General features: G+C 35.4%; 1 protein-coding gene across 6 annotated transcripts in view; it reads left to right on the top strand.

The window, feature by feature from the left end:
* Nucleotides 1-8,603, top strand: part of LIN7A (lin-7 homolog A, crumbs cell polarity complex component) — a 30,292-nt gene extending 21,689 nt beyond the window's left edge. For all 6 annotated transcript variants that reach the window (XM_039362967.1, XM_039362971.1, XM_039362968.1 and 3 more), the window contains 3 exons: nt 292-501; nt 2,746-2,958; nt 5,487-8,603. In XM_039362967.1, coding sequence (XP_039218901.1) covers nt 292-501; nt 2,746-2,958 — 423 coding nt within the window. In that variant the 3' untranslated portion in view covers nt 5,487-8,603. The remainder of the gene's footprint in view (nt 1-291; nt 502-2,745; nt 2,959-5,486) is intronic.
* The last annotated feature ends 6,269 nt before the right edge of the window (nt 8,604-14,872 follow it).

The following is a 14,872-nucleotide window of genomic DNA, read 5'->3' as shown; positions in this document are numbered from 1 at the left end:
TGAATAACCACATATGCAGGAGTTCCAGCTGAGTATACTGTACATGGAACTGAGACCTTGAGATTTAAGCAGTCCAATCCTCAGAATAACACCACTGGGATATAACTGTACACAGATGTCTTGGGCAGGGCAACATTACATTTTATGTTGTTGTTGTTGTTGTTTTAAATGAAGCAATTAAAAAAACCAAATTTTAAAGCATTGTTCTTATGAATAAATATTTGAAACAAATAAGCAGAAAAGCTCCTAACTGTATTCATAATATATTAAAAATTGCATTTTTTTTTCTAGGCAACAGTTGCTGCATTTGCAGCTAGTGAAGGGCATTCTCACCCCCGAGTGGTAGAACTGCCAAAGACGGATGAAGGCCTTGGATTTAACGTAATGGGAGGAAAAGAACAAAATTCTCCTATTTATATTTCTCGCATAATTCCTGGAGGAGTAGCTGAGAAGCATGGAGGACTCAAACGGGGAGACCAGCTGCTTTCTGTTAATGGAGTGGTATGTGAACACACTTCGGTTTTATTAATTCTGCTTATTTAAACAGCCTCAGAGTGAAAAAAAATCTGGATGACTACTGCAGTATTTTTGCTGTCCTCTAGTAATATCCAGAATTTGCAACCCAGATCTGGTAATTCTAGCGCATATACAAAAGAATAAATGGACGCAAATTTGTTGTTTAAAATTAACCACATTCAGAAACTTTTGCAGAATTTTTTTAGTCTCCCTGTAACATCTTAGTTTGCAAGTGACTGTTATTCAACAAGCAATCCAGAGGGAGGTTCCAATATACAATTGTCAAGCTAGCGTATATTAATATATAGTTTTATTTATGGTTTAGCTGAAATGAGTTTTTATTTTCAATTCAGAAGGTATTGCAAAATTAAGAGACTGTCATCTTGTTTATCCATTGTATATAAGAAGAATGTTTTACATACAGAAAGTGAAGCATGGCTATTGGCCCTGTTACTAATATTAAACACCTCCATCCCCTACCCTTTTCACAACAATGCATTGATCCTGAACAAGCAACGTCTGTGCACAAAAGATTTTACAAGTACTGGAATTCAAATGGGCTGAGTTTCACCCAGACTCAGTTCATTGATGTTGAGAGATAGGAAGCATCAAACTTAAAGACTTTGGTCATCACAAGTCCCTGATGATATAAATGCTTGATGCTAGGTTTAACTGCACATATTGATTTATTTACATACATAGAGTTTTTGTATCTATATTCCTATACCAATGATTTGAACATTTTGAAGTGACATATCGCAAATTGACAACTGAACTGCCTTCACATAATTTCCATTCTAAAAGACAAACAAACCCAAATGATGCTCAAAGATACAGTGTTAGGTGCTGATTGTCACCTTTAATGCTTTACGTAACATTTCACTTTTCTACTTCTGGGACCATCTCTTCCTAGTGGTTTATGCCTACCCCAGAGTGAGCATGCTTTAGGTGGCATTGCAAAGCATTGTCTTTTTGCACCTTCTTTTTTATGGCACTTGTCCTACAGAATAGTGTCCTCTTTGAAATATGCCGGCCTTTTGGAAAGCTGTGAAAGCCTGGCTCCTTCCCAAGCATTGGAATTAGGTTGTTAATGAGGGAGCTTTGGCATGAATGTGTCATGTTTATTTGGGGCCATGGTGGCTCTTTGGTTAGGACACTGAGTCAAAAGATCACTGAGAGGTCGACAGCTGCACAGTTTGAAACCTGGGAGTGAGCTGCATGATGGAATGAGCTCCCATCAATTTGCCCTAGCTCCTGCCCACTAGCAGTTCAAAAGCATTGAAATGCAAGTAGATAAATAGGTACCACTTTGGTGAGAAAATAGAAGGAGCCCCCTTGGGCATTCTCTGGGCAATAGTGATGTCACTAGCTAATTCTTTCAACCTGGAAGCACCTTAATAGGCACTTCCAATACAAATGTAGAAGAGGCAGTAGTAGTAGTAGTGTTTAATGGTGTGGTTTTACTGAGCTTCAATGCAGTTTTAGCTGACTTTTTGCTTTAATGAAATTTTGTTTTTATTTTGTTTGTTACTTAGATTTTATTGGCTAGAGAGGTGGCCATATAAGTAGGATAAATAAATCAATATATCATGAATGAAGGTGAATATATACAGTATGTCCCAGGATAATGTTGCAGGATCCAATCTGTACTTGGGAGGTGAGGGCTTGACAGCACAAGCAAACAATAGCCAATGACTTAATTGCCAACCATCAACATCCCAATCAATATTTAAAAAGCCACATACAACAGGCACCATATAAATAGCCACATACAACAGGCACCATATAAATACCACACAGAGAACAGCCCAAAGCATATATTCTGCTAGAGAGAAGTTTCCTGAAGGTGGGCTCCAGCACAAGTCCAAAAGCTCAGAAGACAAAAGCGCTGTCCCTGGTGAACAGCTCATATTGGATCCTGCAAATAAATATATCACACATTTTTTCTACTTGGAGGACTTTGATGATGCAGTTCCAGCTCAGCTGGTTTTGCCTTTTTCCTTTTCCACTAGAAAAGCAAGAGAGTAATAGAGATACATGCTACAGTAGCTACTTTCTTGGGGTCTGAAATGTTAGACAATGGAACAGGCCTAACTACAGACTCCAAAGCCATAGTGGGGAGGCCTAGTGGGACCAGATTCACCCACAGTGTAGTTTATTCTTTCTTACTCATAGTTCTAAAGCTGAAAGCCTCTTGTTTTTTGCTATTTTTAAACATTCCGCAACCAGAGTGTGGAAGGAGAACATCATGAGAAAGCAGTGGAACTTCTGAAGGCTGCTAAGGACAATGTGAAGTTGGTGGTACGTTATACTCCCAAAGTTTTAGATGAGATGGAAGCTCGGTTTGAAAAACTGAGGACAGCTCGGCGCAGACAACAGCAACAGTTGCTAATTCAGCAGCAGCAGCAGCAGCAAAATGCACAGCAGAATCATATGTCATAGGTGAGTGCTCTGTCTTATTTTCAACTAAATGTTTCTTTAATTAAATTCAGTTTAATACAAGAAATTAGTTTATCACTTACCAGATGTTGATCTGCCTTACTTACAGACACACATATTCCCCCATTTTCCAACTTCTTCTTCTTCTTGTTAGTTGCAAAGTCATGTCCGACCCATCGCGACCCCATGGACAAGGTTCCTCCAGGCCTTCCTGTCCTCTACCATCTTCTGGAGTCCATTAAAGCTCACGCCTACTGCGTCAGTGACTCCATCCAGCCACCTCATTCTTTGTCATCCCCTTCTTCTATTGTCCTCAATCTTTCCTACAATATTCTAAATAATTCATGACTAAAATATCTATTTTTGACTTGTTTATTCTGCTGTGTATAACGGGTCCACAACCCCCAGTCCACAACCCAGCAGGCGAGCACGGGAAGCTCCATTTGAGCAAGCGGCATATGCGCACACAAAACCATCCCCTCCCTGTTGTAAGGGAGAGTAGAACAAATAATGTCATGTATTTTGTGACATTTGTGAAAATAATGCAAATCATGTTATTTGTGTCCATGCCATAATGCAACTCATGCAAGTTATATAATTCACATTATTTGTTCTATGATTTCATAATGTTGATGTTGATAGGAAGGCTTGTATTGGCTGCCTGTTGTCTAAAACAATAAGCATTATCTGAAATTAGGCAGTAGTTGATTCCATGCACTGTTAACTATAATGTCTTAGCATGATTTAATAACCATATTGTAATTAATAACGCATGATTTCTCACCTAGTACATAGATCAGGACAGCATAGTTTATCCAAAATTTTTTGACTGAAATAAAGCATAATTGCATATGATATATAAAGGCAGACATTATAGTGCTTTTTTAAAAAAACTTTTTAATAATATTAACTAAGCTGATAGTGCTAATTTTTATGCATATGTATTTTGCTTTTAGATTCACAATTTCAACTATAATTATAAGGGCTTTTAGTTTGGATAAGAATAATCAGATCCCTGTGGCCTTTATATTTTTGGATGCTGAGAAAGCTTTTGATCAATTAGATTGGCAATTTTTATTTTTACTTACAGAGAAAATGAATTTTGGAGATAAGTTTCTATATGCTCTCAAAGCTATATATCAACAACAGTCTGCTCAAATTATTATTAATGGGGGATTGACAGAGACTTTTAATATTGAAAAGGGTACAAGACAAAGATGTCCATTATCCCCATTGTTATTTGTTTTAACAATGGAGATTTTGTTAATTCAGATTCGAGAGTCAACCGTACTTAAGGGAATAAAAATAAATAAGAATGAGTATAGATTGAGAGCTTTTGCGAATGATTTGGTTTTAACTTTATTACAACCGACTCAATCGATTAGTCATTTGTTGGAACTTATAACTCAATATGGGAAAGTTTCTGGTTTTAAAGTAAATAATAATAAGACTAAAATATTATCTAAGAATATGACTGAGAGAGAAAATGAAATTTTAGTTAAACTTACAGGTTTTCAGATAGTGAAAAAGGTTAAATATTTGGGAGTATACAGTATATAACTGCTTCTAATGGAAAATTATATAAGAATAATTATGAATTATTATGGACAAAAGTACAAAAGGATTTAAATGATTGGAAAAAATTACAACTGTCGTTGTTGGGGAGAATTTCAGCTGTAAAAATGAATGTTCTACCAAAGTTTCTTTTTTTGCTTCAAATGATACCCATTTTAAAAAAAGATGCTAATTTGGATGAGTGGCAGAAGGGTATCAATAAATTTATTTGGCTGGGAAGAAACCAAGGGTGAAGTTTAAGATTTTGCAAGATGCTCAAGAAAGAGGAGGGCTTAAAGCACCTAATTTGCAATTATATTATGATGCAGCCACATTAACTTTGATAAGTGATTGGCTTAATTTAACAAACAAAAATATTCTTTCTCTTGAAGGGTGGGATTTATTATATGGTTGGCATGCATATTTAATTTTTAATAAGAAAGTAGATCGGACTTTTAAATCGCATATTTGGGGGTTAATTTTTTTTTTGTTAATTGTTAATAAAACTTTTTCAATAAAATATTATAAGGGCTTTTAGAAATTAAAACACAATTTTCAATTGCCCATTTTTACTCTACCTTTATTATTTTTATAAATAAAGGCAGAAAACAAACCTAATACTTCTTCATTCTCCTATTTTCACCACAACCACAACCACAACCCTGTTAGGTAAGTTGGCCTGAGAGAGTGACTGGGCCAAAATCAGCCAGCAGGCTTTTATGCCTAAACTGGGACTAGAACTGCTAGTTTCTAGCCTGATGCCTTAATCACTAGACCAAACTATATGATATATTACTATTGAAATTAATAATAAAAAAGAAATAATTATTCTAATTACTATGCAGTGCTACCACAGGTTTTGCAAGGTAAGCCCATACATGTATTTAAAAATAATAATAATGATAAATTAAAGCAATTGAGAATGTCAGTCCATTTATGCCTTTGACAGTTTATATACTTTTATTATTTAATTATAGATGGCTTTCAAGAAAGATTTTCTAAATAAAGAATGTAACAACTTAATAGCAGAGCTCTGCTTTGTATTCCAACTTTACAATAAAGAGCAACAGCAACTGTGTTCACCAGCAAACTGAAAAATTACAATAAGAACAGTTTGGGAAGTCAGCAGGAAAATAAACTCTTCATGTGATTTTTCCAAGAACTGAAGTCTTAGGATAAAAGATTTATTTGAATCTTCTTTTCTATGGTAAGGTTCTCATGATGAAAACTTGTTAACAAAATTCAAGAATATTCTGAGAAATCACATTCATTATATACATGTGTGTCACCTGATTCTGTATTCTTTACAATGAAACTGAAATGAGAATTTGCCAAAACAGTGTTTGATTGGGAATAGCTGCTATACCTTCGAGACAATCCTACTGAACTCAAGAAGACTTAGTTTTGAATAGATACACATAGTAGGCTGGGCCAAGTAATCACACTTTGCCTTGAGATAAGATTTTGTGTCATAGAAATGAAAGCATTCGCCACTGAGGCACTATGCATCACTTCTGAATTTCCTGCATGCCCAGTACCAGGCTTGAGCAGTAATCTTTCTAGCTAATAAGTGAGCCATAGGGGATCTGAGATGCAATAGAAAGTGAAGCTATTTGGTGGCCTAAATTTACTATTTATAAGTGGGCTGTGTTCCCTTGTGAAGTAGCTTTAAAAGGCTGCTTCAAGCTTACAACAATAGCAAAGTTAATCAGTCTTTTCACACCTGGACAACCTCACCCTATGGTATTAGAGTGCAAATCATATGCAAAATTTATGCAGATATAATCAATTAATTAATCAAGTCATCAAGTAAAATGCCTTTGGTTTGATGAGAGTCTTTATTTGTATGCCATTCCATTCGTAGATAAAATTCTTATTCCTGGAGAATACCAGGAATAAGTTTAATTCTAATTTTTGTGAGCAGTAAGATTAGAAAACTGTATTTTTGAATTTAGGCATTCCTATTATATCTATTGTAGTTATATCCCTGAATCTAAACTAAGTATACAGTATATTAATAATATATATATATAGAGAGAGAGATACTGTTATCTAATATATATGCATATGTTGTCAGAATATATTAGTTTCAGATGTAGGTTCTACCCTTATTGTATATTGCAAACATTTTTGAGATGATGTTAAAATCATTAATGGTATCTCGGAATTTTATCTATTTTTCCAATATATTTATTTCTGAAGTTGTTAGATTTAGTATTAAAATACATAGTGGAGACTTCTTTTTGTGTAACAATGCAGCTTTTGCCAATGTGGTATGCTTTAAATATGTTTGCATTACAAGTCCCAAAATTTCTGGCTAACATGGCTATACTTCCTTTGGAATTCTAGAAGAGACAATCTTAGTTTTTCTGGAAGGCACCACCTTGTATGACTTAGCACAGAGGACTCTTGTGCAGATTACAGCTGGATAATGGGTTTAAACAAAGCTGTATTATTATTAGCTAATTTTATTGTCAAAGTGAGAAGCTATGTGCACCGAAAAGGCACAAATGTTTGTGATGTAATGTTAACTTCAGTTAAGTAGATTAGTCAGTATCTGACTCCATTGATACATATAAAATTTGATCATTTACTTTATGTTTACTGTCTCTGACTTATTTGGATATGTAGTAATATATTTTCAGCACTGATATTAAGTCATTTGCATGAAGTTAATTGCATTAAATCATTTCAATACCTTGTATAAAATGAATATTGAACTAGGATGTGATCAGCTATTATTTCCTTTTCAAAGGAAACATTCGCTCTGTGGCAATGTTACAAGAATCCTCCCCATCCCCCCTGTCAGTTTTACCCAGCAGAGCTAAACCAATGAAATGAACTCACAAGAATTCAAGATTCCTAATAAGTAGTGAAGATAGTTGGGAAACCATAGCCCACAATTCTAGAGAGGGCTACACAGAAGATAGAGGTGACAGTCAAAGACTTTTGCACCTTTTTCTCATTCTTGCCTTATATAATAGACTCCTGTTTTGCATGGGGAGGCCAATTTTATGTGCTCTTATTTTTGTAGGGACAGAAGTGGTGTCATATTCTTTATTGACTGTGTGAAAACTAATTCTAATAGGCAATGTGTTTACTGTTGCCCCAGGAACTAATATCACTATCATATTTGTCAGTTTGTGAGAATAAAAAGTTTCTTAGAAATCCCTTGCATCCCTTTGTTAATTAAAAATCAGTACCTGATGTTTGATTTGAACTTTTCCTCTTAGATCTAAGTCAATCAGTAGTTGAGATGAAAACTCACAACACCTGGTTCAATTTCTTTTTCTCAAGATTAGGTCATTCTGTACTGAGAACAAGAGTGGATGAAAACTGAACACTCATAGTGAAGACCACTTTAAATCAAAAATTCAACCCCCCCAAAAATCCTATCTATCTCAAACACACTGTATGCCTCAAGTAGATTCTAGAATCATATCACATTTGCTACATAGTAAGGAATGTGGAAGCTATTTGAGGAATTTCAACTGAACAGTTATAGGTCAGTTGCTCTGTTGTCCCTATATGTACAGATATCTGAACTATATAGATCTAGATAATGGTTACAGCTTTAAAAGTTGTAAAACAACTAATAAGTGGTTGTCTCTGTTAGGTTGCAGAAAAGCTGAAGAAATGCTTCAGATAAATGCTCATCTGTTTGCTCGACCACCTGATGTTTGGAACATAGTGCCTCAGTATATAAAGGATGCTTGACCTCTCTAACCACATCCTACTCCAGTTTAATTTAGGATTTTAGGGAAGATCCAATATATACTTAATTAGGGTTTATGGAAGAAGAATTGAGTAAAAAGCATAGTGTCTAAAAGTTAGAGTCTGTTTATTGATTATGTTATTAAAAATAAAGAAAAATAGCTTGATGATAAAGGATTTTATAGATTAAATAAGGGGAGATAACAAATAATAATAATTACTATGGTATAAAAGAATAAGAAGTGGTTAATGGATCCATGAAGAAAGTGAAGGGCATAAATGAGCTGTTTTTTAAGTTAGAAGTTTAGTTTTATATTTACTGGTTTACAGGTTGTATGTTTATTGTGTTGTTTATGTGTAGAATTTTAATAGTTTTTTTTTTAAAAAATCAAAATATATGCCTATTATTTCAAAAGCATTAAATGTCCTGTGGAAAGATAATTTCTAGAAGTTGATGCTGGGATCTTCATAAATATAAAATGCCAGAATTAATTGAAGTTATGGTAAGCTAATTTGAAGTTTTAAGATTGGGATTTCTTGTCCCTTTATATGAAGTCAAAGTTCATTCATCCATTTTTGTACATAAGCTGTAAAATGTATATTCAAATCCAAATACACAATCCTATTACTAATAAGGTGTATTAGCTTTATGAAAATCTAACACATAATTGTATTGAATTATATCTTATTTCAATGGTGTTTGAACAATGAAGCTATATTTTCTAGCCTTAAATGTGTAAAGTTGTATTTTCAATTTACTTATTAACTGTGTTGTACCTCATGAAATATTTAACTTTTGAACTATGCTGGATTGGTCAAATTGTAGGTGTATGCAATGCAACTATTGAAAGCAGATTTCCTCATCTTCGTCTTTAGCACTGACCTTGTATTACCAACTTCTTCTTTTAAATGTTACGTAGTGGGTTGGGGAAACTTGCTGACTGGAATAGAGTTTCATTCTCAGAAGAGGTTTCTATCCTGGTTCATTTTTTTTCTCTCTTCAACTTAGCCAATTCAATCTTGGGTTGAATTCATACACTGTGGCTTCTCTGATTAAAGCATGGCAACCTGATTTGTGAAGCCTATGATATTATTTTCTGTTGTCTGAATCAAATCATTATAGCATATCATACTTAAAATAAACTATAGTCTAGAAAAATATGCAAATTGGCTTCTATAGTAGCTTTTTGGTCAGGATGGAAGAACTTTAAAACTCAGTTCCATCAATGTGTGTGTGTGTGTGTGTGTGTGTGTGTATTATACACACATGCACAAATATACATCATATATACATCTTTGTTTTCTGAGATTTTCACGGGTGTTTGTATGTAGGTCTTTGGTTATTCGGGTTTTCTCCCGCATAAAATTGGAAGTGTCTTCCAATTTTATGCGGGAGAAAACCCGAATAACCAAAGACCTACATATATACATCATATACACAAGATGTATTCTGAGAGAGAGAGAATATATAAACTAATTTTATTTTCCATATAAATTACTTTAGAACTATACAACTTCTACTCTGTATAAAAAAACCCTCTTATATTACAAAAACACTGTATTGTAGTTTCAAACTCCAACAGAAAAATAAATTAAATAAATGCTATTGTAAAAAAGAAGGTATGTAAATATTGTCACTTTTGTCTAAATAGTGAATATCAAGATTTTTTAACCTTAAGATTTAATAAATTATTTACAGAGAATACTTTTCTCCTGTTTCAATTGCTCTTGAATAACGAGCTTATACCATGCAAAAATATCCAAGCATGGTACATTTTCCTTCTGAGAGTATTTTAAAGAAATTCTAAGTTCCCTCTTTTTCAGATCAAATTTGGGTATGAGATCTACAGAACATTAAACTATGATTACACTGAAGAGAAAGGGAAAAAATAGATTTTCTATGAAGCACTGAAAGAAATTAGGTAACTAAAGTCACTTGCATAGAAAGAGAACATTATGTCATATATTTGTTGATTGTGTATTCCCATTTTCAGATATACCAACATTTGAAATAGGAAAGAAAAATATATTTATTTTTATTATGCCTCCTCTTTCCACGCCTTTGGACTTGGACCTGAACTCCGGAATGACATATTACCCATAAATACTGAAAACATCTTCATTTAATTTCCATACTTTTAGCTCTTTAGATTTTTTTTCCTCGTCCAAATACTCATAACGATAATTTTTAGCAAGTTCAGTGTGAGTTTTGAATTCATTTTTCTTAATTAAAACAACAAAAAGCATTCACATAAATACTAAAACCTTATACTGAACATCACTAGATCAGAGAGAATATGAAAGACTATATTTGGATTCATAGTTGATCAAACTTAAACTAAGTCAGATCAATGTAATAGAGTTTAAGTTAGTCATAGTTAAAACAATCACCAGATTTCCACATAGCCATCACCACCAAGTGCCCTGTGAAAAAAGCTGGCAGTAACCTTCATAAAAATGTCTTCGGCTTCACTCTTCCCCTCTTTCGGCTGAGTTCCAGAGAGTTATTGTCACCAAAAGCTAGTGGTAAGTATATTATTCCTTTGTTCTTAAAATTGATTGTTTTTATTTACAATTATTATACAGTCCAGTGAAAAAGCTCCCTTTGGATGGCTATTATTCCTCAAGGAATGATAATCTTTATTACACCATTGATTAGTTTGTGGGACTAAAAAAAGTTCAGTCAGACCTTCCAACGTATCACAAGATCTTTTTTTTTTTTTTTTTTGTGAGAAGTTGGAAGGTCTGACTGAACTTTTTTTAGTTCCACAAACTCCATTTCCCTGCAGCAGGGGAGAAATGTGCCAGAGCTGGAAAGCAGATCAGTGAAGAAATTTTTTGCTTTCAGGAAGAGAGAGGAGCTGGGCAGTGGTGCACCAAACTCTATAGCAGCACCGAGAGGAGAAGCAGCAGGAAACGGGGCTGCCATTTCCAGAACAGAGAAGAGAGATGCAGAGCAATGCAGGGTGGCAAGCAAGTGTTCTTCTCTGCTCTGCATCACTATGCAGAGCTGTTCCACTCCCCAGTCTCCGTTCTCTCCAGTGGTGTTAACGGAGGGCTGGTGGAGGGAGGCGGCAGGGAAGCCTTGCACTGCCCTTTCACATTGCAAGCCACAGGAGAATTGGTGGAAGAGAAGAAGGTGGCTGCTGCCAGGCAGGTGATCTGTGGGGCAAAGCATGAAGAAAGCCCCTCCAGCGGTGCACAGCAGCAGCAGAGCCTTTTGCCATGACTCCCCTCTGGATCCAAAATGGCAGAGGGGGACTGGGCCTATCTGGCCCATTCTCCATAGCATGGCAGTCCAGCTGAGGAGGAGAATGAAAGGGAAGGTCATTGAGCAAGAAATGGCCTGGCTGGGGGGGCTGCAGGAAGTGGGTGTGAGGCGTGTGGGGCAGCTCCATCCCCTCCCCCACCTGTCTTGCCTTGTGCCAGCAGCGAGTGATGTGCCCCACAGCCTCCAGCCCCATTGTGCCAGCGAGGTGGGACGGAGTGGGTGAGGTCATAACTAGGGTTTATTTTGGGGGGTAGGGCTTATATTAGGTCCACCCCCAAAAATCAGGGTAGGTCTTTTTTTCGGGGTGAGGCTTATTTTCAGGGAAACATGGTGGTACCAAATTTCACATATATATTAACCCTAATCCTAACAAAATGTTAACAATAAATTCTCTGATATGTTCTAAAAACAGGTAGAGCCAATTCAAGGATGGTGTTCTTGTCTTCTGTTTCCAACTTACATGAGAAACATGTAATATGTTAAATTTCCCAATGCTTCACAAAATATTGTTTTTCTGTTTTTTCTGTTACGTTGTATCTCACACTTTACACATTTACCTTTAACAAAGACATCTATTTGCCAGGTGGTAGATGGGGATCAGAAAGGTCTAGATTGTCCCCAGACAATCTGCTAGCTACTTCACTGCTTCGTTTCCACACAGACTAGACAACAACTGTCTCCAAGATATTAAATAGCTGATGCAGAATTCCTTGAAATGTTGGTACATCACTTAGTTGCCAGGACAGATCTGATTACACAGCTTCAGTTTTGCATATTTCTGCATTTATGGTATACTTGTGTAATGTATTTGATCCATAAATAGCTCAGTACAAAATTAAGAAGAGCTGTTTGAATATAAGCATGGTTTGACACATGCAGGAATTACACTGAGCTTGCCAGCTCTGATTCAATTGGCAATTTAGGAATTAATCTAGGATGGTTCAGTTTCCAAACCTTCCTGAGCAACTTCCTTTTTTTAAGCAATTAGAGTAGCTGTTTGATCTAAGTATTGTTTTCTGCTTGCTAACCTCTCTAATAAGCAAGAGAAGACTATCTGTATTCATAAATGTCAACATTTATCTCAAGTCTGTCAAAAATCTTGGAAGCATATTTTTGCAATTAGTTATATACTTTCTTATATATATATTTGCTGAGTAAAATTAAGAAGGATTCTCTTTGGTTCTGTCTTCATCTATGAAAGGTTTTTAAGTGACAGTTCAACATGTGGCAAATATTTAAAGAGTCAAATACCAACCACCTCCCCAGGATGTTTAAAATCAGTAACAACCGATGGTCTAGTGGAACTTTGCACAACTGATGAGATGAAAGGGCCAAATGAATAAATTAAAAATAATTGCAAGCTGCAAAGAAATATTTGGAGCAGCAGTTAATTATTTGGTGGCTAATCGAGAATTGGCAGTGAATTTATTGACTTTTTTTTAAAAAAATGCTGGCAGGTTGCTTTGAAGACCACAGGCAACCCATCAGCTGTATATTGTGCAGGCCTGGTCTGAGTGAGTACAGGTAGTCTATGATTTATGACCACAATCGAGCCCAAAATTTCTGTTGCTAAGCAAGACAGTTTTGCCCCATTTTATAATCTTTCTTACCACAGTTATTAAGTGAATTACTGCAGTTGTTAAGTTAGTAACAGGGTTGTTAAGTGAACCTGGTTTTCCCCATTTACTTTACCTGTCAGACGTTCACAAAAGGTGATCACATGACCCTGGGACATGGCAACCATTATAAATAGGGACTCGTTGCCAAGCATCTGAATTTTGATCACTTGATCATGGGGATACCGCAGTGGTTGTATGAAAAACGGTCATAAGTCACTTTTTTCAGTAGCGCTGTAGCTATAAACAGTCACTAAGGAAATGGTTGTAAATTGAGGACTTCCTCTACTGATCTAGAAACCTTAATAATGCTCATGAACCTATTGAAACTAATCGTCAATTCTCCTTTTGAAAAACAATGACACAGTTGGATTAATCCAACTGCCTGTCTAAATCATGGTACCAATTGTCTCTAATATATTTCTTCCCTTTTCCCAACCTGCTCCTCTATACTTTTCAATAACATATTTCAATTCTTTTTATTAACAAATGGACATTTGACATCCTTTAACACTATTTTTATGCCAAGAAGTATTTTTCAAAGGAAATTGGTTGGTTGACTGCAGCCCAGAGATTTGTCTGGAAGTATGCTTACCTTGCTAGGTCAAAAATATAAAAGCTGGAAGAGTGGAGAGTAGGGTACCAGAGGACATGGGGAAAGTCAATTATCTGATAAGGAAAGGGAATCAACAGGGAAGTCGCTTCGATATCCAAATATATATTTTTCAAAATACATTATGAGGTTATGGTCAATTTTGGGTATTTTAACATACACACATTATGGTATAAACCCATTGAAATCTGATTTCAGTACCATGTGAATTACAATTATAAAATACCCTCATTATAACAGCTATAAAGCTGAATAGAAGACTATTTTAAAACTATGATTTCTCTTGGATTTATTTATAATTTTAGCTGATCATGACTATAAATTGCCTTCAAATTTAATTGTCAAGTAAGGATACATCAGAAGCTTTAAAGGTGTACAAAAGAATCTACTTGTAGAATCCTTCAAACTGATGGAAAATGTGGCCACTGTTGTCTATGATTTGCAGTAACAATGGCCCTTAGAAAGAGTAATGAAAGAAATACAACCTGTTAAAAACTATTGAAAGCAAGAAATCTTAGTGTATTCAAAGAATAAATCTAAAGAATCTAACAAAAAACACCCAGTCTTGGAGCAAAGAAACTGAATCTATAGACATTAAATTAACAGAAATGGAATAACAATTAATTGACATAGCAGAGAGTATCTAGAGCAGGGGTAGGCAACCTTGGCTCTTTTATGACTCGTGGACTTCAACTCCCAGAATGGCTGGCTCAGGAATTCTGGGAGTTGAAGTCCATGAGTCATAAAAGAGCCAAGATTGCCTACCCCTGATCTAGAGTAATGGAGCAAGATCAGAGAAAATGTATTGCCACAAGATGACATAAATGTGAGGTAAATGTGATAAAAATCAGATAAATGTAGTATTTACCATCTTTCCTCACTTCTATATTCTGATTATTCCTTTGGCATTTGGAATTCAAATAAACTAAAAAATATATTTTAAAAATAAGACAATAACATGCTTGATATAAAGCAGTGATGGTGAACCTATGGCACGGGTGCCAGAGGCAGCACTCAGAGCCCTCTCTGTGGGCACACATGCCATTGTCCCAGTCCTAGGCCTTCAGCTGTGTTTTATAAAACCTTTTCATTTTAGGCCTCCACCGCCATGAAAAAAAAAAGGTTCAATCAATCAGTCAATTTCAACTT

This window comes from Crotalus tigris, unplaced genomic scaffold (genome assembly GCF_016545835.1).
Source record: "Crotalus tigris isolate CLP2741 ecotype Arizona unplaced genomic scaffold, ASM1654583v1 scf7180000019496.3020429, whole genome shotgun sequence".
Lineage (NCBI taxonomy): Eukaryota > Metazoa > Chordata > Lepidosauria > Squamata > Viperidae > Crotalus > Crotalus tigris.
This window is presented reverse-complemented; position numbering and strand designations above follow the sequence as displayed.